Consider the following 20,688-nt stretch of genomic DNA (forward strand, 5'->3'; position numbering starts at 1 on the left):
AAGTAACTATTCCAGCCTTGCGAGACCAATACACAGGATGAGGACAACCTGAAAGCCACCTCAACAAGACTCAGAGCAAGAGGTGACAGACACAGGAAAGTCGGGGGTGGGGGGGTGGGGGTGGAGGTGGTGGTTATGTGGAGGGGAACATGCCTTCCTCCCTGCTCAAGGATTTTCTAGATCAGTTTTCAAATTCCCGTTTAAGACAAAAAAAACCTGACATAAAAAGAAAATCACTTCAAAGAAACAAAATCAAGCTGGAGGCAGTAGTTACTCCAGCGTGCAACTTGAATTTTATATCCCATCAACATACAGGTGTAAATTTTTGTTAACTTTTTAATTTGTGTAATCAGGAAAAATATTTACATTTCAATCAATCAATAAATAATTGCCACTGGCATTTTTCAGATTTTTCTTCCCCAAAACTACTTGGTTTTCATTCATCTAAAAATATTCTTTTGGGTAAGATTACACAGTAAAACCACCACATTACAATCCGCTACTCAAAAAGATTTAGGCTCAGGGAAGACAAACCAACTTTACAATATCTTAGAACAAGAACACACAGTCATATATAATTCAAAATGAACATTCTAGGAACAGCTGGATTATCTACAACTTGAGCTGGTCCCCCAGCCACTCTGCCAGGAGGAGGACAGAAATGGTGGGCAACAGCCACTCATTAACAAACTACCTGCAAAGGCTGCACTGCTGACGTCAGATCTTGATTCTGAGTCGTCTTCCAGGGCTTCTTCTTCTCCTAACAGTATTTTGCCTAGTAAATAATGCAACAATATAAAAAGGCTGCTAAAAATAAGGACTTTGAAAAATGAATAAATGCATGTTAAGCTGAAAATTCTAAGCATTTTACTTTCATAGTTTATCATCATATATATTTTATATCTCCAACATGATAAACATAAAGAGTGAAAAAATACAATGTTCAGAATACTATAAAAATCAATAAACCCATATGGAAAAAAGATAAAAGCAATGGTTCTCAAACTGAAACACAAAATACTTTAACAACTGATCTCATTGAGTATTGTTTCTGTTAAATAATTTATATTATTACATTTAACCTTAAAATAAATAGTAAACTTTGGCTGAAGATTTCCAACTCTTAGCCTTAGAATATCTATGTCCTAACTCCAATAGCACATTAGAACTTATATATAAAATTTTATACATAAATAAGTTGTGTTTCTTTTATTATCTTTTCATTTTGTTTTCATCTTGTCAAGAATCAGACCTTAATCACTATATAATCTGAGGGGATTAAATATTTCAATTGAAAAGTTCCAAAACTCCTTTGTGCATGTGTGTGCGTGTGTAAGTATGTGTTACAGCTGAACTCAGTAACCTGCCTCATGCTTTCTATGTAGGTACTGTACCACTTGAGCCATATCCCCAACACTAGCCTGGACCTGGATCCTCCTACTTATACTTCCTGAAGTAGCTGGGATCACAGGCATATGTCTCCATGCCCAGCTGATGAAATGAGATCTCAAGTTTTGCCAAGGATGGCCTCACCCATGAGGCTCATGGATGGAGCAGCTGGGATGAGGGGCAGCACTTAGTTTCAACTGTCAAGCTTGACTGGATTGAGAATGCTTGGGAAATCAGTAAAGGATACTGCTGGGTATCTGTGAGGATACCTCCTGAAAGGATCAACTAGGGGTGAACTCCCTTTACAAATGTACACAGCACCAACAGGCTACAAGTCTGGACAAAAGAAAACAAGGGAGGAGGAAGAGGCTGGCTGACGTAGCCTTGCGTGCTCTCTTGCTCTCTGGCTCTCTGTCTGCCCACAGTGATGTGGGCTGCTGCGCTCCCATCATGGCTGTTCATGTAGTTCCTGTCAAGACAGACTGAAACCTCTCAAACAGTAAACTCAAATAAGTCCTTCCTGCCTTACATTAGGTCAGATATTTTGTCACAGCTACAGAAAACTGATTAACACAGATACTAACAAAGATACCATTTGGTTACTGGAAATGTCCAATTTGTAATTTCACTGCTCTTTAAGAGTAAATTAGAATCGTGATACCACATTTACATGATGTGATATTAAAGGCACCTTAAAAAAAAAAAAAAGCAAAAAAAACCCCCAAATGCTAGATAAAATAAAACACACAGTAACTCAGTACAAATACCAAATAACACAGCTTCTACTACAGGGCATGATTTACTTCGAAAAACCAAATAAAATTCCCCAACAGTAAACAGTAAACAATAGTCCCTAGTCTCTAAATTGGTAGCTTGCAAGTACGCTGCTCCGAGGTCTCCTCCAAAATCCAAGCATAGGCGGCAAGTGCACAGGACTGCAGCCTACCCTACCATCCTCAGCCCTACCGCAGTAAACTCTTACCTATCGTCTGTACTAGCAGACTCCACTTGAAAAAAATAATTTTGTAGCTATAAGAAAAAAAATTCTATTCATAAACTGCTTTGTTAAATGGTAACTCCTTTGTAATACCATTTAAGGATAATAATCAAAAGAAAATAAATTATTTAAAAAGTTTGAGCTGGGCGCCGCATGAGTGGGGCCCTGGTGGCTCACACCTGTCATCCTACTCAGGAGGCTGAGATCTGAGGATCACAGTTCAAAGACAGTCTGGGCAGGAAAGTCCAGGAAACTCTTATCTCCAATAAACCACCAGAAAACCGGAAGTGGTGCTGTGGCTCAAGTGGTGGAGTGCTAGCCATGAGCTGACGAACTGAGAGACAGCGTCCAGGCCCAGAGTTCAAGCCCCACAACGGACCAAAAAGATAAAAAAGTTTGAAAACGAACACAAAGACACAATATGTGCATTTGATCACATAAATAATATTTATCAAAATCAATTCCACAAAATGAAAATAGAGGTTTCTTTGTTGCTGTTTTTGCTTTTTTATCTTATTTGTTCATTTATCTCTCTTTGGGGGGAGGAGGACACAGAAATGGAGAGATAAAGGTTGAAAAACCACAGCAGTGGTACTCACTAGACACTATGTTAAAAATGAGCGATGGAAGGGGTGACATTGTCCAAAAAGAAATGTACTCATTACCTGACTTATGAAACCATAACCCTCTGTACATCACCTTTATTTATTTGTTTATTTATTTATTTGTCGGTCATGGAGCCTGAACTCTGGGCCTAGGCGCTGTCCCTCAGCTCTTCAGCTCAAGGCCAGCACTCTACCACTTGAGCCACAGCGCCACTTCCAGCTTTTTCTGTGTATGTGGTGCTGAGGAATCGAAACCAGGGCCTCATGCCTGCAAGACAAGCACTCTACCACTGAGCCACCTTCCCAGCCCCTGTACACCACCTTTATAATAACAATAAAAAATGGGGGGAAAAAACCCTACTTGAACCTCCTATACCTTAACACAAAAACAATGTTTGAAAATAGCTCTGAATTTTTTAAAAAAATCTGAAAAAGAAAAAGTAAAGAGATTGAGGAAAAACAATGTCCTAGCTAGAAGAGGGCAGAATGACTCATTTCAACAGCATCTTCTCGTACATCCTCTGTGGAAATCATGACGAAGACACAGTAAGCGACCCGAGTACCCCATCACCAGCCCTTCACCAACCAGAGATTAACTTTCCCTGGACTTCTCCAGACCCTTAAACAATGTTTCTCTAAAACATCAAACTTGGTAAGTATTCTATACATGATGGCCTAAATGCCTCACTTTGATTTTTAAGAGATAGTCTGCACTACATTGTCCAGGCTGGTCTTGAAATCCTAGATTTAACAATCCTCATACCAGGCTAGGAAGGTGGCTCAGTGGTAGAGAAAAAAGCCAGAAGTGACGCTGTGGCTCAAGTGGTAGAGCGCTAGCCTAGAGCTGAGGGACAGCACCCAGGCCCAGAGTTCAGGCCCCACGACCAGACTCCCCCCCTTCCACCCCCCCCCCCCCCGCCAAAAAAAAATCCTCATACCTCAGAAAATCCCAACCACACTACAAGTATGAACTAGCAAGACAAGCTTCCTAGTGTAAGTGACTCTAACTGAGTATTGTGTTTACTGGAGAATGCAATTCCAGTTAACGCGTCATGCAAAAGCCAGTTGTGGCGATTCGGGCCTGAAAACCCAGGTGTGGAGACAGCACGGATGAAGACTGGCCTGCGGAGCCAGGAGACTCAAAGTGGAGCTGTGGCTCAAGTGGTAGAGCACTAGCCTTGAATAAAAAAGTTAAGGGACAGCACTCAGGCCCTAAGTTCAAGCCCAGGATTGGCACCAAAAAAAAAATTTCATTCAACCTGTGCACTGGTGGCTCATGCCACTAGTGCCAGGACAATAAAAAAAAAAGGAAATAATCAGTGTTGCAAATAATTGTGTATAAGAAAGTTATCAAATTAAGTCAAGAAGACTTTGACTTAATAAAAACGAAAGTAATTATATCACAAAACTTTGATATACATAAAGCTAAGTGTGGCTTAAATTGAAATAATTAACCAAACAAGCTATTTAGCAATAGTCCTAACACTAGACAAAATTAATTAGGAAGAGAAATTATCTTTATAAATTATAATGATCCCCACAGTAGGAGTGGGCCTGCTACATGTATTAAGGTTGTACTGAAACAAGACCACACTTATCAGCTCACATACTGTCTATACTACTTTCCTGCCACAGAGTGGAATTAAAGAGTTTCAAGGGACTTTATGGCTCATATAGCTAAATAGTTACTCTCTGATAACTAATCATTTTTTAAGCTCATTCCTGACATTCATCATTAGAAACTGATGAGGAGCCAGGCACTGGTGACTCAGACTTATAATCCTAGCTACTAGGCAGGAAAGTCCAGTCCAAGAGCCTCCTATCTTCTATAAACTTCCCCAAGAATCCAGAAGCAGGGCTGTGTCTTAAGTAGTAGAGCATTATCCTTAAGCAAAAAAACATTCAAGAGGGACTGGGAAAGTGGCTCAGTGGTAGAGCGCTTGCCTTGCATGCATGAGGCCCTGGGTTCGATTCCTCAGCACCACATAAGCAGAAAAGAAAAGCCGGAAGTAGGGCTGTGGCTCAAGTGGTAGAGCGCTAGCCTTGAGCTGAAGAGCTGAGGGACAGCACCCAGGCTCAGAGTTCAGGCCCCACGACCGGACCCCAAAAAAAAAAAAATTTAAAAAAAAACACATTCAAGAATAGTGCAAGCCCCTAGGACTGGCACAAAAATAAATAAATAAATAAATAAATAAATAAATAACAACAAAAGAAAACCTCAGGGCCTAGACATAGTCCCTGAGCTTTTTTTGCTCAAGGCTAGCACTCTACTGCTATGAACCACAGCTCACAGACTTTCCCGATAGATTGGCTTCAAACCATGATTTTCAGATTGCACCTTCTTGAGTAGCAGGATTACAAGTGTGAGCCACCAGCACCTAGCTCAGAATTTACTTAAAGGCCACAGAAACCTTCAGCCCTGCTCATCAGATTCTGGTAATATTTCTACATACAATCATCCTAGTGCGAACAACTGGAGACATTTTATTCTACATAGTAAGAAATACAGAAGAAAAAAAAACAGTTTGATTCAACACAAGATTCAGACTTCTGAAATAATCACCTTTTTGCTTCCTTGAAAGGATAGGGCTGCATGAAGAACCCCCTCCGGCTGTAAATCACACAGAGTGACAGGAGAGAGTAAAGTAACAAGCTGTTAAAATCTAGAAGAAATTTAAAAATCTTCAAAAAACTTGATTTACCCTTAAAACTAGTAAGAATGTGAGTGAATATATTTCTATAGGAAGTGCAGAAATTCCACAGTTCGACATTTTAAACTCAGGATGAAAATTATACCAAAATCCAAATACACAGTTCTAATAATCTGACTAAAATTTCAAAAGAGGTCAGACTGCACATAAAAAGCCAAATTAAAAGTATCAGAGAACTCAGATAATCGTCACATATGTAAGAACCAAATATAAATTAGCTTTCACTAGAAGCAATCATTAAAGTTGAGTAATTGCTCTCCTTGGTTATGAGGTAAGCTTTCCAGAGTAAGGCGACTTCAAAGGGCAAGTGGCTACGATGGACTAACATCTTCCACTCAAAAACTCACTTTCTGCAGTCAAGTCAAGGAAAGTTAGGAAACCAGGCTTTAAATGCTTGAGTTCATTCTATCACCTAACTTTCTAAACCCTAGTTCTCCTTTTTGCAAAAAAAGGATTTTAAATTTGGGCAAGAAACCAGGTGCTGACTGCTCAGCACAGCACAGCCCCACAACGCAAGAGGGTCCCAAGCATTAATTAGTGCTCAGTTGCTGATAAGCAGACCTTGGCTGAGAACGCACCTAGAAGTTCCACAATGCTCCCGCTGCGGTCTCGGCCCTGGGCCTCCTCTTGAGCTGCAGCTAGCTGTCCAAGCCCACCTGGCATGGTCAGTGCCTGCAGCAGGTCCGGCGGTGGGGTGCGGAAGAGCTGCTGTAGGAGCTCCAGTGCTCCTGTCACCACATTGTGGTCTTGGTGTTGCGTGTGATGCAAAGTCAGTTCATATACCTAGACGCAGAGGCACAGGTCTTCAGTCATGGTTTTTAAAACATGTTCCATATTTCACCTTGCTTTATTTTTACAGGTCTTGATTGGCAAAGCTTGTGCTTTAATTTCTCCCTTAAAAACTCCTCTGTCATTTCTACTGGTGTTTATTAACATCCACATTGTATTCTAAATGCACATGATTTTTTCCCTTGGTACACTAATTCCTTAGACATAAATGGAGCACATCTACTAAACATGCTAAAGTCAATCTGCTTTTTCCAACACTGAGAGTAAGAAAGGAAATGTGCCCAGCTGGCACCAGGTAGGCAGTCAATGCTGGAAACATGATTCTGAGAAATTTAAAGACACATCAAATTTTATTTTGATAAAATTAAAAATTGTAATACTGTTAACATTATATACAGATTTATTCTTTTTCCCTTTAAGAGTTGCCAGATAAAATGTAGACACAGTGAAATCGGAATTTCAGTTAACACAATTGTGTGATTTGGAACAATACTCACTGCAAAATTACTATTCAAAATTCAAATTCCACTGATATCCTGAATTTTCATTTGCTAAGTTTGCCAACTATACTATTAGTATAAAAGTATACATGCTTTTAAAGTCAGTGTAAAAGAGTTTTAAATAAACAGTCAAAGAAAGCTGCCTTAACCCTTTGGTTTTAGCTCTTCTGCTGCAGCCTCCGCAACCCTACTCACAGCTGACAAACTGCAGTCCACAGGTCACATACCGCCTGCAACTGAAATGTCACTGGTACATGGCATGTTCATGGGCTGTCTGTGACTCTTCTGCCCTATAATGGTAGAGATGGCATGACTTGCAAAGCTAAGGGCCTTTCTGAAGATGCTTTTGGACTCTGCTTTAGGATATCAGCTTACAGCTCAACGCTGGAGGTATGCTCTGAGCAGTCAGGAGGAAGAGCCCAGCCACATTCCTTTCTTTTGCCCCACCTGCACTGTTAGCACCAGCACTGCTTCTTCCTCTTTACCACATTCACGTTTCCACATAACACTATTTAAAGTTGGTGTCCTCCATAGAGAAATTGAGTCTAAAAAAGTCAGTTAAGCCAGGCGCTGGTGGCTCATGCCTGTCATCCTAGCTACTCAAGAGGCTGAGATCTGAGTATCACGGTTCAAAGCCAACCGGGCAGGAAAAATCCATGGAACTCTTATTTCCAATAAACCACCAGAAAACGGGAAGTGGTGCTGTGGCTCAAGTGGTAGGGTGCTAGCCTTGAGCTGAAGAGCTGAGGGACAGCACCCAGGTCCAGAGTTCAAGCCCCAAGACCGACCAAAAAAAAAAAAAAAAGCAATACGTATATTATCAGGTTATATAAAATCACTCACTAGAAAGCCTGTTAACGTGATAATCAAAAGGAAAAGTTTCATTCATTACTAAGTACAGCTTAAAAAGAAAAGGATTCAATAGTAATTCTTTGATTATAAATTATCTTAAAATTATTATACATTTTATTTTGCTTAAATTGTAAGTTTTTTGTGAATTTCACTGGTTTTCTTCAAGTTCTTTATTGTGTCCCACCTTCTCTGCTAACAATGTAGGCACAGGCCTCACTTTATCCAGCTTCTGAGTCATAATATTTATTGTTGGGAATTCTTGGAGTTCCTAATCTGAATTACATGTTATACAACAACCAGCTTAAGAATGGCTTTTAGCACATTTCTATGTAGGATTCTTTATTTTATTGCACTTATTTCTGGTACATTTCCTCAAACATTTTTCTTCAGAAAGCATGTAAGAAATATTCAGAAGCCAGGCACCAGTGGCTCACACCTGTAACTAGCTACTCAGGAGGCTGTCATCTGAGGATCCACAGTTCAAAGCCAGCCTGGGCAGGAAAATCCGCAAGACTTTTATCTCCATTAATCACCATAAAAAAAAGCTCAAGTGAAGCTATGGCAAGTGGTAGAATGCTAGCCTTGAGCAAAAAAAAGCTTAGGGACAGCTCTAGGCCCTAAGTTCAAGCCCCAGGATTAGCACCAAAATAAGAAAGAAAGAAGGAAAGGAAGGAAGGAAGGAAACAAAGAAAGAAAAAAACAAAGAAAGAGAACAACATCCAGAGTTTCTATCAGGCTCCCACTGTCTCTATTTGCCCATCACTGCCTAGTACTGCACCCTGTCCAGACCAGCTTACTATGTCATGGATTCAAGAAGCAGATATTGTACTTAAAATGCTTGCTATTGCATCCTTAGCCCCAGTCTGATGGAGAGCACACGGTGAACACTCAGAGAATGGATGAGCACTCTTCATGACCCTTGCTTTTATAGATGTGTACCTGGTGCAAGCTGAGAGGCATAGGTGATCCAAGACCTATGCATCGCTCATGACCATGTGGACCTGAGGAAGCTGCAGGTCCGAAGCCGACCCCTGGAAGTCCAATCCTGGTTCCCACAGCTATCAGTTCTGTGCCTCCTGTCCAAGTTAGTGGAGTTACCACTTGTTCATCCTTGCAGCACAAGACTATAGGGTGTGGCTCCTACCTGGACAAGCTGCTCAGCAGAAGGAGAGACTTCCATTTCTTTCCGTGTCACCCCAAAGCTGCCTTTCAGGCTTGTGTCCTTGACCTGCTGCTGTAGTAAAGGTACCAGATACCTCAATGTGAGCAGCACGCCGAGGATCAGGAGTGTGGAGTGCTCTTCCTCCACAGGTACCAGCAGACCTACAAAGGCAGCCAATGTGATTTCTTAGCAGCTAATTTGTGGCTCAAAGAGCTGCAGCACTGGGGCTGGGAAGGTGGCTCAGTGGTAGAGCGCTTGCCTTGCATGCCTGAGGCCCTGGGTTCGATTCCCCAGCACCACATAAGCAAAAAAAAAAAAAGCCGGAAGTGGCACTGTGGTTCAAGTGGTAGAGCGCTAGCCTTGAGCTGAAGAGCTGAGGGACAGCGACCAGGCCCAGAGTTCAGGCCCCACGACCTGAAGAGGTGCAGTACTCTTTGATAAAAAGGGGAGATCCAGTAGGGCACCAGTGGCTCACGCCTGTAATTACTCAGGAGTCTGAGATCTGATGATCACAGACAGCTCCAGCAACAGAGTCTGTGAAACTCGTATTTTCAATTAAGCACCAAAAAAGCCCTAAGTGGAGCTGTGGCTCATGTGGCAGAGTGCTGGCCTTGAGCACTCAGGGATAGCGTCCAGGCCCTAGGTTTAAGCCACACACATACACACACAGGCATACACACACACACACACACACACACACAGACACAGACACACACACACACACACACACACACACACACACACACACACACACACACACACACACACACACACACACACACACACACACACACACACACACACACGGAGGGAAAGACCCAGAGGAAAATCCCTCTCTAAGGACAGCAGTAAGGATAAAGATGGTATAGGCATGACTAAAGGCAGGTTGTGTGCCCAGATCTAACACTGGATCTGTAGGACAGCCCTGTCTTTAAGCTTACTGAAGACCTTACAGTGAACATAATTACATCTGAAAGTCCGGAAGTTTTTTTGTTTTGTTTTGTTGGTCGTGGGGCTTGAACTCTGGGCCTGGGTGCTGTCCCTGTGCTCTTCAGCTCAAGGCAAGCGCTCTACCACTTGAGCCACAGCACCACTTCCAGGAAGTTATTTTATATCAAATGTCAACATGCTCACTCCTGGATCTGCTAATACTACAGGAGAAATGATCAGACCCTACAGAGAACCTATAGGGTGCTGAGGTAGTTTCAGGCCTTACAACTAGAGGGGCGGGCCAGGAAGGCAGGCGGGGCTGTACTCCACCTGGATGGAGCTCCTGCATGGTTGCGGCGATCACACATGGGCTCATGCCAGCCTCTGCATAGCTCATTATTTAGTAGGCACCCAGTGATAAGTCACCTGATTCAGCAATGACTTGATTTTTTTTTGTTGTTGTTGGTCGAGGGGCGTGAACTCTGGGCCTGGGCGCTGTCCCTGTGCTCTTCAGCTCAAGGCAAACGCTCTACCACTTGAGCCACAGCGCCACTTCTGGTTTTCTAGTGGTTTGTTGGAGATAAGAGTCTCATGGAGTCTCCTGCCCGGGCTGGTTTTGAACCTCGATCCTCAGATCTCAGCCTCCTGAGTAGCTAGGGATTATAGGTGTGAGCCACCGCTGCCCAGCTTGATTTTTTTTAAATACTGGTATTAGGGCTTAAATTCAGGCCTCAGTGGCTTTTTCAATAAAGACTAGAACTCTACCATTTGAGCCACACCTCCAGTTCTAACTTTTTTGCTAAGAGTCTCACCAATATGTCTGCCCAGGATGGATTTAAATCCTGATCCACAGATCTCAGCCTCCTAAGTAGCGGGTTTCAGGCTGGTGTGAGCCCACTGGTGCCAGCTTATGGTTCTCAAGTCTATTTTGAGTACAGCCAGAGGCTGGGTTATCCACACGCCTCACCCTTACCTAGGAGCACATTCAGAAGCCAGCTGTAGAAGTACTGAGTCCTCCTGGAGTGCTGGCAGATACTCACTGCAGAGCCAGCTGCGGTGCGACGGACAGTGGGGGAATTTGATTTCAGATTTGCTATGAAAGCCTTTAACAGGACCTGTGAAGGCAAAAACCCCAACAAACGAAAGATGCTACAATGAGGGTCATCGTGTGTCCCCTACAACTAGGCTTGAATGTAGAGCTTCAAGTTTTTCCAGAGTATATATTATAAACAAGTAAGACTTTCTTTCAGAAATGAATGAATCAAAGTCAGAAGCAGCTGACAAGCACATGGTCTATTTGCTTTTCTGTACACTGCATTAGACTTGTTCGGCATGTATGTCCTGTCTATGATAACTGAGGCCTCCATATCCAGGGAAGGTACACTCACAGAATTTGGGGACACCTATATAAAAACATCAGACCGAGCCAGGTGCTGGTGGATCATACCTATAATCCTAACTCCTCAGGAAACTAGGATTCAAAGCCAGCCCAGGCAGGAAATTCCATGAGACCCTTACCTCCAATTAACCAGCAAAAAGCTTGAAATGGGGAACTGTGGCTCAAGTGGCAAAACACCAGCCTTGAGTGAAAAAGCCAAATAAGCACACAAGTTCCCTAGTTCACGCCCCAGTTACTGGCATGAGCGCGCGTGTGCACACGAGTGTGTGCGCATGAGCACGCACATGCGCACACACAATCCTATCCGAAAAGTAACTAAAGTCAAAAGCTAGAGATCTTATCTCAGTGTTAGAGCATTTATCTGGCAAGTACAAACTTCAAAGTGCAAAACCCAGTACCTCAAGAAATATGGTGGTAAATATCATACATCTAAGACATAGAATTAAGGCAAATAGAAAAGGAAAATCATCTTTGTTTATAATCTTTTTGCTGTTCCTAGATTTCATTGATAATACATTTGAATGAGCACAAGTGGATTGGAAGGGCAGGGGAATATTTTTTTTTTTCAGTAATGCTAAAGGCCCAAGAAAGTAGTACAGTAATATGGCTATTCTACTTTTTTTTTAAAAAAGGGGGGTGGTGAAAGAGGGAGAGGGAATGAATGAAAGAAAGCAGGGAGGGAGGGAGGAAGGAAAGGAGGGAGGGAGGAAGGAAGGAAGACAAAAGCCAGATGGCAGTGGCTCACACCTGTAATCGTAGCTTCTCAGGAGTCTGAGATCTAAGGGTCACAGTTTGAAACCAGCCTGGGCAGGAAAGTTCATGAGATTCTTATCTCCAGTGAACTTCTAAAAGGTCAAAAGTGGAACCGTGGCCAAAGTGGTAGAGCACTAGCCTTGAGTAAAAAATGCTCGGGGAGGAGAGGGGAGGAGAGGGGAGGGGAGGGAGACAGAGTACTTGGCACAATTTTACTAGAATGTGATACAAATCATAGAGAAAAACAGAAAACTTAAATTACCCAGTGAAATGTTATCCCCTGCCTGGTCTCTGCACTGACACCAGTTCTCAAAGAAGCACCTGCTCCCTCCCAAAAGGCCCCATGAGCAGGTGGCTCATTGAGCGTCACAATGCTCATGTTCTGCAACTGCAGGAGCCTCCACGGCCAGGAGGGAGCAACAGAAATAGCAGCACTAGCAGCTCCCACTGACTGAGCAAGATGACTGGGTTACTACATTAAATTCTTAACATACATGACATCCTTTGCTTACTCCAAAGCCCATGAAATTGGCTTTTAACATCATGTTAATATTAAAAGAGAACCTTGAGATACAGAGAAAAAAAATCATGAACCAGGCTGGCCAATTTAGTCAGGTTACCAGCAAAGAGTGCAGAATTCCAATGCAATTCCATCGGACTCCAAAAAGTGTTCTCACCACTGCACTCCCAGCCTTCCAGGAGAACTGTGCAGCTCAGGACTGAATGCAAAAAAGGAGAGCAAGGGTCCTGCATGCACTTCACAGGCCGTGTGACAACCACAGTTCCTAGACACCACAAGCAATAAATCAGAACAAGTTTGGAGGTTGTCTGCTGCCACGCAGGTGCTGGCGCTTGTGGGCATAACACCCAAGAGCTGCTGCCACTCTGAGGGCTTGGTGCTGACTCTCCTCAACCAAGCTGAGCCGGAACTCAACTTCTCTGGAAAAATGTGCTTTGAATTTACATTTATAAACCATCTCTTTTCTTCACTTCACCCCATAATAAAAAGCAGAAGTGGAAGAAAACTCCTGGGGTGCCTGAAAACTACACAAGACAGTGGTGTGGCAAATCAGGAAGCCAACTTGCCTTGCCGTCATTACTGTATGACTCAAATGACTGCCAGCCAGTGCCCCCAGGAGTCCCATTTGTACATTTTCAACCTGAGATGGCAATCATACCTTAATTTCATTGTCATTTGCAAAATTGCCAAAAGAAGCCATAATTTTGGGAATAGCTGCAGCCAAGGTCTCCTGGACCGATTCCTCGGGTCTCTTGCTTGTTCGAGTTAAGCATGGCAGGAGATTCACCAGGTAAGGCCTAAATGTGCAAGAGGAACATTGGTCATTCTTCAGGTCTCCTATAATGAAAAATACAAACACTTGGCTTTCTATTAGGAAAAACACGGTTTTATAAACAAGTAATCCTTAATAGAAACAAAACAGTACTCAGATAAAAGAACAGCAAGCTTCAGTGCAGACTGGGGTTACCCACCCCTCATCTCTCCCATAATCAGAGGACAGTAAGAAACTGGGTTTAGTCAGGTGCTGATAACTCACATCTTTAATCCTAGCTGTTCAGGAGGCTGAGATCTGAGCACAAAGGTTTGAAGTCAGCCCAAGCAGACAAATCTTATCTCCAATTAACTAGCATAGTGAAAAGCCAAAAAGTGGAGCTATGGCTCAAATGGTAGGGCACCAGCTTTGAGCAAGAAAGTGAGAGGACCTGAGTTCAAGCCCCAGTGCTGGTGCCTGAGCCATGCACGCGCACACACACACGCACAAACACACACACAGAATCCAGACTTAGTTATAGTAAATTGTAAGTTATTAAAGTTATTAAAATGCCCCTATTTTGATTCAATAATATCAGAAAATACTACTTTAAAAACATATTTTTAAATACATGAATTTTTAAATACATGAATAAAGCTTTCTTAAAAAAGAAACAATACAAAATAGAAAAAAAAAAAAGTGTTCAAACCTAACTAAATGAGGCCTTTTAGAGACAATCTGACCTTGGAAAGAAAAAAAGGAAGCCGTGAGACATTTGAAGACTGAGACACAAGACAGAGTCAAGCCTGGGACTGAATCCTTGGCCCAGCCACAGAGGTCCCTGCAGCAAGGGACCTTCTTCCTTCAGTGGTGAGACAGGTGGCCGGCCAGCAAGGCCACAGGCAGTACTGACTGCTTTTGTGACAAAAACAGCAAAGAAAAAAATAAACAGGGAAGCGAGAGGACCTTTCCAAGATGACTTTTTACTGAGACCTGAAAGGAAAACTAAACCAGCCATCTGGAAGAAATTGAACTTGTTTAATGGACTAAAATCAAGCCAATGAACCTTGGCCGGGGGCGGGGGGGTGGGGGAAGGAGGGGAGTCCCGAACCTAAAATTTTACCTGGCTGGTACTAAGAAGTAAGAAAATGACAGGCGCGTGCATATGTGAACACACACACACACACACACACACACACACACACACACACACACCACACACACATACACACAATATGTGTTCTTTTTTTTTTGTCGGTCGTGGGGCTTGAACTCTGGGCCTGGGCGCTGTCCTTCAGCTCTTCAGCTCAAGGCGAGCACTCTACCACTTGAGCTACAGCGCCACTTCCGGTTTTTTTTTCTGGTGGTTTATTGGAGATAGGAGTCTCACAGTCTTTCCTACCCGGGCTGGCTTTGAACCTCAGATCTCAGCCTCCTGAGTAGCTAGGATTACAGGCGTGAGCCACCAGCGCCCGGCTAATATGTGTTCTTTTTATAGTACTAGGGATTGAACTCAGCGCATCGTCACCTGAGCCACTCTCCAGTCCTTTATGCTAGTAGTATGTTTTCCAGACAGGGTCTCCTTCTGCCTGGACTGACCTTAGATTGTGATCTCACGATCGGCCCCCATTCTAAGTAGTTGGGATTATAGTCATGTCCCACCACACCTAATCACAATTATATATTCTTATCGTCACTTTGGCTGCTATGTAGTAAACTTGGGATGCACTGCTTCAGAAATATAATAAAGTTTTTAACTAAGGATAATTAGGCTTAGAATGTAGCTCAGTAGTGGAGTATACACTCACCATGCTCAAGGTCTTAGGCTCCATTTCCAATAAAAATAAACAAGTAAGGTAGTCAAAGGAAGGCTTTTATAAAAATAAACTTCCTAAAGCAAGTCCCAGTGACTCACATCTTTAATCCTAGCTACTCAGGAGGCTTACTTAGGCACACAAATTCTCAAGAATCTTACCTTTAATTAACCAGCAAAAAGCTGGAACTGAAGGTGTGGCTTGAGTGACAGGAGTGCCTACTATGAGGGAAGAAAGCCTAGCAGGGGCATGAGGCCCAGTTCCAGCCCCAATACTGGTGCACACACATACACACACACAGAGCTTACTTAATGATTGTATCTTTGTGGTCATACAAGGTTAACACTGAAACAACAATGTCAAAAGGATCACTATTTTATGTTAACAATGAGGATTCAGCCCGCTCTACCAGTTTCTCTGGGATGGAGCCAAGGGTCTCTGGGATGTGAGCATGCTTTGACCAGTTAAGGAGAGAAAGAAGGACTTGATTTGATTTTTTTCTTTTTTTAAAAAAAGGTCCTACTTTGTTTCTCAACTCATTAAGGCAGAACTGTTTCAAGTAGTTAAAACTTGATGCACATCTCAACATTTATCCTTTCAATCAACACATTATTTGTTTTCTAGTAATTCCTACAGTTTGTGAGATGAGACTGGAATCTCAGCCTTCCCTGTTAACAAGTACCTTTAAGCAACTATGACGTGCAGCCAGTGTGCATACATACAGACTGCACACTACAGTGTTGAACAGGACAGTGGGACCCCTGCTAACCTAGAAAACACATTTCCTAAGTCACATGGCAAGATGGACAGAAAACTAACAAGTATACTAATAAAGTATATAAGAATATTCCACATAGGAATGGGTGCTGTGAAGGAAATATAAGCAGAACAAGGCAGCCATTTGGGAGGGGCAGAGTAGGCAACGGGAAACACACTAGATTTAGACAAGGAGGTGTATCTGAAGAAGAGAGATCTGAGCTGAGACATAAAGATCAGCAGAGGCGCTGGGCACCAGTGGCTCTTGCCTGTAATCCTACCTATTTAGAAGGCTGAGATCTAAGGATCACAGTTCAAATCCAACCAAGGCAGGAAAGTCTGTGAAACTCTTACCTCCACTGAACCACCAAAAAATCAGAAGTAGTGCTATGGCTCAAAGTGACGGAATACTAATTTTGAGTGAAAAAGCTCAAGGACAGTACGGGGGGGGGGGGGGGGGGGGGGGGCGCGGAAGTGGAGATGTGGCTCAAGTCACAGAGTACTAGCTAAGTGAGAGCACGAGGCCACATTTAAGCACCAGTACTGGCATCATAAAAAATAAAAGCTGAGCTAGGCACTGGTGGCTCATGCCTATAATACTAGCTACTAAGGAGGCTGAGATCTGAGGACTGAGATTCAAATCCAGCCCAGGAAGGAAAGTCTATGAGACGTTTATCTCCAATAAACCACCAGAAAACCACCAGAAGTAGTGCTGTGGCTCAAGTGTAAAAAGTGGCTGTGAGCAGCAAAAAAGCTAAGGGGTAGCACCCAGATGCTGAGGCAAGCCCCAGTACTGGCACAATAAACAAACAGAAGTACAACTTACCTGCATTTCTGAGGTCGAACCAGGTGAGCCAGCTCAGCAAACCTCCAAAGGGCAGCACGCAGACTTCGAGGGGCCCCATTCTGAGTGCATTATTAAATGCAACAAGTTACATTTAAGAGTCACATGCACTTGTCAGCAGAAGGGCAATGTGTAAACAAAGATTCTCTTTACTCCTATTTTCAGAGAGGAGGCTAGTTGCGTAAAACATCTGGTTTTAGACAGACGGCTTCAATTATAAATATATATATATATTAAAAAGTTAAGTTAACCTTTTAAACTTTCATCTAATAAAATGAAGAATAAGCTTCCAGAGAAAAGCAAAACAAAGTCTCCTTTTCAAACAGCATTTTCTCATAATTTTTTCTTATTAACTTCAAAATTAAATTTTAAACATACAGTTGCATTCAGTGTTAAAATATCATCTTTATGACAATGGAAAATAAAGGCCTACCTTTTTAATTTCCTTATAGAGTTCTAACTGTAGCCTTGGCAGATTAGAATCCATCAAAGCCTACAAGGAGACAGAAATAGGGCTGAGAATGTGGCAAAGTGGTAGAGTGCTTGCCTAGCCTGCATGAAGCCCTGGGTTTGATTCCTCAGTACCACATACACAGAAAAAGCTTGAAGTGGCACTGTGGCTCAAGTGGCAGAGTCCTAGCCTTGAGTAGAGAGAGGCTCAGGGACAGAGCTCAGACCCTGAGTTCAAGCCCCAGGACTGGCCAAAAAAAAAAAAAAAAAAAGAGAGGATGATACATTCATGGACACTTACTTGTGGTTCTAAAGGCAAGCAAAATTTGAACTTGGTGGCAAAGTCAACTAGAATAGCAACTAAATTGGAAAACTATTCCTTCCTTCCTTCTCCAACCCCCAGCACTGCCTCTTTTGAACTCAAGGACTGGCTACTTTCCCTGAGCTCTTCTGCTCAAGCACAGTGTTCCTACTGTTTGAGCCACAGCTCCAGTTCTGGGATTTCTGGTAACTAATTGGAGATGAGCATCTCACTGATTTTCCTGCCCAGGCTGGCTTCAATCATGATTCTCAGTAGTAGCCAGGATTACAGGGGTGAGCCACCAGAGCTCAGCTGAAAACTATTAAGAAGCAAATGTAGGCAGAAATTACTGGACATACTTGACATGAGTCACTAAAAAGAATTTAACCTTTATCAAAATCAAATACTGCATAACAAAATTAAAATTAAAGCTCTCATAGTAAACCTTCACTAGATGACACCAATTCAGGTGACAGGCTACAAAGTGAGAAGTGTGAAACAGGCCAAAGATGACCATACACACCGGTCCCAAGCCCTTCGCTCCACCAGGTAACACTTAAGACTCAGGATCCTCCGTCCTTCCCGAAAATCTGGGCCTCCTCTCTGGTAGGGATGCTCACAGCCTCCCCACGCCACAGTCTATGCTACTGAGAAGCTTCATGGTCCTCAAAGCTCTTTCTTGCCCTCCCTGCTCACTTCAGGGCTAAACCAGAAATAAGGTCCTGGCAGCCTCCTGGTAACCAAGGCTAACAGCTCTTGTCCTACTCTGGTCCTCTTCTAAAATGGCACTGCAAATGTGTGTTCATTGCAGAGGACAATGTGACCCAGCCTCCTTGCCACCGGGACATGCACACCCTGCCACTGAAACTCAGCTCCTTCTGACATGCCAGGTACATGCAAATACCCCGACCCCAAACCACACACCACAACCAGAGTCACCCAGACATCCTGACACACTCAAGACAGAGGAAGTATGAAACGAAGGCTTCTTTGCTTAGCTCTTACTTTTATAACTTTGTTGAGGCATTCATCAGCCACCATCCTGACATCTGACTCCGCATCATCACTACACAGCAGAAAAAGTTCCATAGCGATACCCAGAAGTTTCTGAAATTCTGGAGAATTTCTAAAGTATAAAAAAAGAAAAGACTGTCACAGCCAAGAGGAACCTACAGAGAGACATGATGACAAAATGAATAAAGTATCCAGAATTCTGCATGCAATTCTGAAATACAAAAGGGACATTACATGAAAATTAATGGCTTTAATAGCTCATCAGTATTGATTGTGAAAAATATAATCCTCTAATGTAAAATACTAAATGGGGCAACACTTTCTCTTTCTTGTTAGTATACATTAGCTATACACAGAGGGGGGGTTGTGTTGTGACATTTCCATGCATGTGCTCAACATATCCAATCCCCTCCCCACTCCATTACTCTCCACTGTCTCCACTCCCCAGGTCCTAATATAATTTCAAGAGCTTCATTGTTCTTTCTTCATATTTCCCAGGCTCCATCCCTTTCTGGACAATATTCATCCTCTTTTACTCTCATTAGCCCAACAGAACCAGTTTCTCTCTCCCGTTCCTTCCCCACAGACTATTAACAGCCTTCATTCAAGTTCTTTTTTTTTGGGGGGGGGGAGGGTCCGGTCGTGAGGCCTGAACTCTGGGCTTGGGCACTGTCCCTCAGCTCTTCAGCTCAAGGCTAGCACTCTACCACTTGAGCCACAACACACACCTCTCCCCATGGGCTTCTCTCCAGAAATAGGGTGGGGCAGCCTTTGAGGTGCCATTTGTGATCTGGCCTTTATACCCTGGTTGGTTGACCCAGTCTGTGGCTTGGAAGAAATGCCTGAGGCCTCACATAGCCAAATGACAATCCTGGTCCTTGAGCAGGCTGGAGGGTGCAGAGCAGGTAGCTGGACTGGAAGGAGGGAACCTCTTCATCCACACCTTCATCTGTGGAGTCCTGAAACTCAGCCATAGCACATACCTGCAGAGTGCCAGGGGCCTCCACCCCAGGAAGAGATCTCAGAGAATCCTCTCCCTAGCTATTGTGAGGCAGGGAACACTCAGGGAAGCCTTAGAAGTGGGTCCTATTTGGCCACATCTATTGAACAGAAGTCAGGGCCAGGGGTCAAGGTGACTATGAAGACTAGAGGTCAACATGAGGCCAAGAGTTAAGAATTTGTCCATGTACAATTTGTCTCTGGGTGAGTTAAGGAAGGGTCAGGCTGGGGCCAGAATTTGGCATGCTCTTGCAGAGTGAAAGTGGAGTTATTTTCTGTGTAAATCAAACTGCTCCACCCAATTACTCTCAGATTCATAGGAATCACCAGGCTGAAATTACTGAATCCCTGAAATAGAGGTCTGCCTTCTCCCATTTCTAGCTATAGACTCTGCCCAGACCTAGTTTCAGGAGCTAGCTTATCCTGAGCCCCATGATCACATTCTCCTTTAATGTTTTTGGGGGTGTGCATGAAGAGGGACCCTAAAGATACACAGGAGTGTGTGACTTCTTGTGTGGTTTCCACACTGTTCTACCTCTGTTTCTCAGGGAATCCAAGGAAACTTCGACTTTAGCATAAATTGACTCAGTTCCTACTTCCTTCCCAGTTAACTCAGGATGAGTAAGATGAAATTCTCAGTAAAACCAAACATTAACAAGTGAAAATACAGCAACCAGGGCTGGGAAGGTGGCTCAGTGGTAGAGCACTTGCCTTGCATGCTTGAGGCCCTGGGTTCGATTCCTCAGCACAACATAAGCAAAAAGGAAAAAGCTGGAAGTGGCACGGTGGCTCAAGTGGTAGCGCGCTAGCCTTGAGCTGAAGAGCTGAGGGACAGCGCCCAGGCCCAGAGTTCAGGCCCCACAACCGACCAAAAAAAAAAAAGAGAGAGAGAGAGAAAGATAAAGAAAAGAAGGGGTTCAGGCTGGGAAAGTGGCTCAGTGGTAGAGTGCTTGCCTAGCATGCATGAAGCCCTGGGTTCGATTCCTCAGCACCACATACGCAGAAAAAGCCGGAAGTGGCACTGGGGCTTGCTCAAGTGGTAGAGCGCTAGCCTTGAGCAAAAGAAGCTCAGGGACAGTGGCCAGGCCCTGAGTTGCCCAGGACTGACCAAAAAACCCCCACAAAAACCAAAAAGGTGTGGCTGGCTGACTA

The 20,688-nt window shown here is 43.4% G+C and overlaps 1 protein-coding gene across 1 annotated transcript in view; it reads right to left on the reverse strand.

The window, feature by feature from the left end:
• Positions 1–20,688, reverse strand: part of Htt (huntingtin) — a 117,783-nt gene that overhangs the window by 81,221 nt on the left and 15,874 nt on the right. The window contains exons 3-11 of the mRNA XM_042670960.1: positions 18,529–18,649; positions 17,206–17,265; positions 16,755–16,834; positions 13,266–13,404; positions 10,909–11,050; positions 8,988–9,166; positions 6,281–6,485; positions 5,555–5,602; positions 695–775 (exon numbers count right to left, since the gene is read on the reverse strand). Of these exons, the coding sequence (XP_042526894.1) occupies positions 695–775; positions 5,555–5,602; positions 6,281–6,485; positions 8,988–9,166; positions 10,909–11,050; positions 13,266–13,404; positions 16,755–16,834; positions 17,206–17,265; positions 18,529–18,649 (1,055 nt within the window). The remainder of the gene's footprint in view (positions 1–694; positions 776–5,554; positions 5,603–6,280; positions 6,486–8,987; positions 9,167–10,908; positions 11,051–13,265; positions 13,405–16,754; positions 16,835–17,205; positions 17,266–18,528; positions 18,650–20,688) is intronic.

Source organism: Dipodomys spectabilis, unplaced genomic scaffold (genome assembly GCF_019054845.1).
Source record: "Dipodomys spectabilis isolate Male_0828 unplaced genomic scaffold, ASM1905484v1 ptg000594l, whole genome shotgun sequence".
Lineage (NCBI taxonomy): Eukaryota > Metazoa > Chordata > Mammalia > Rodentia > Heteromyidae > Dipodomys > Dipodomys spectabilis.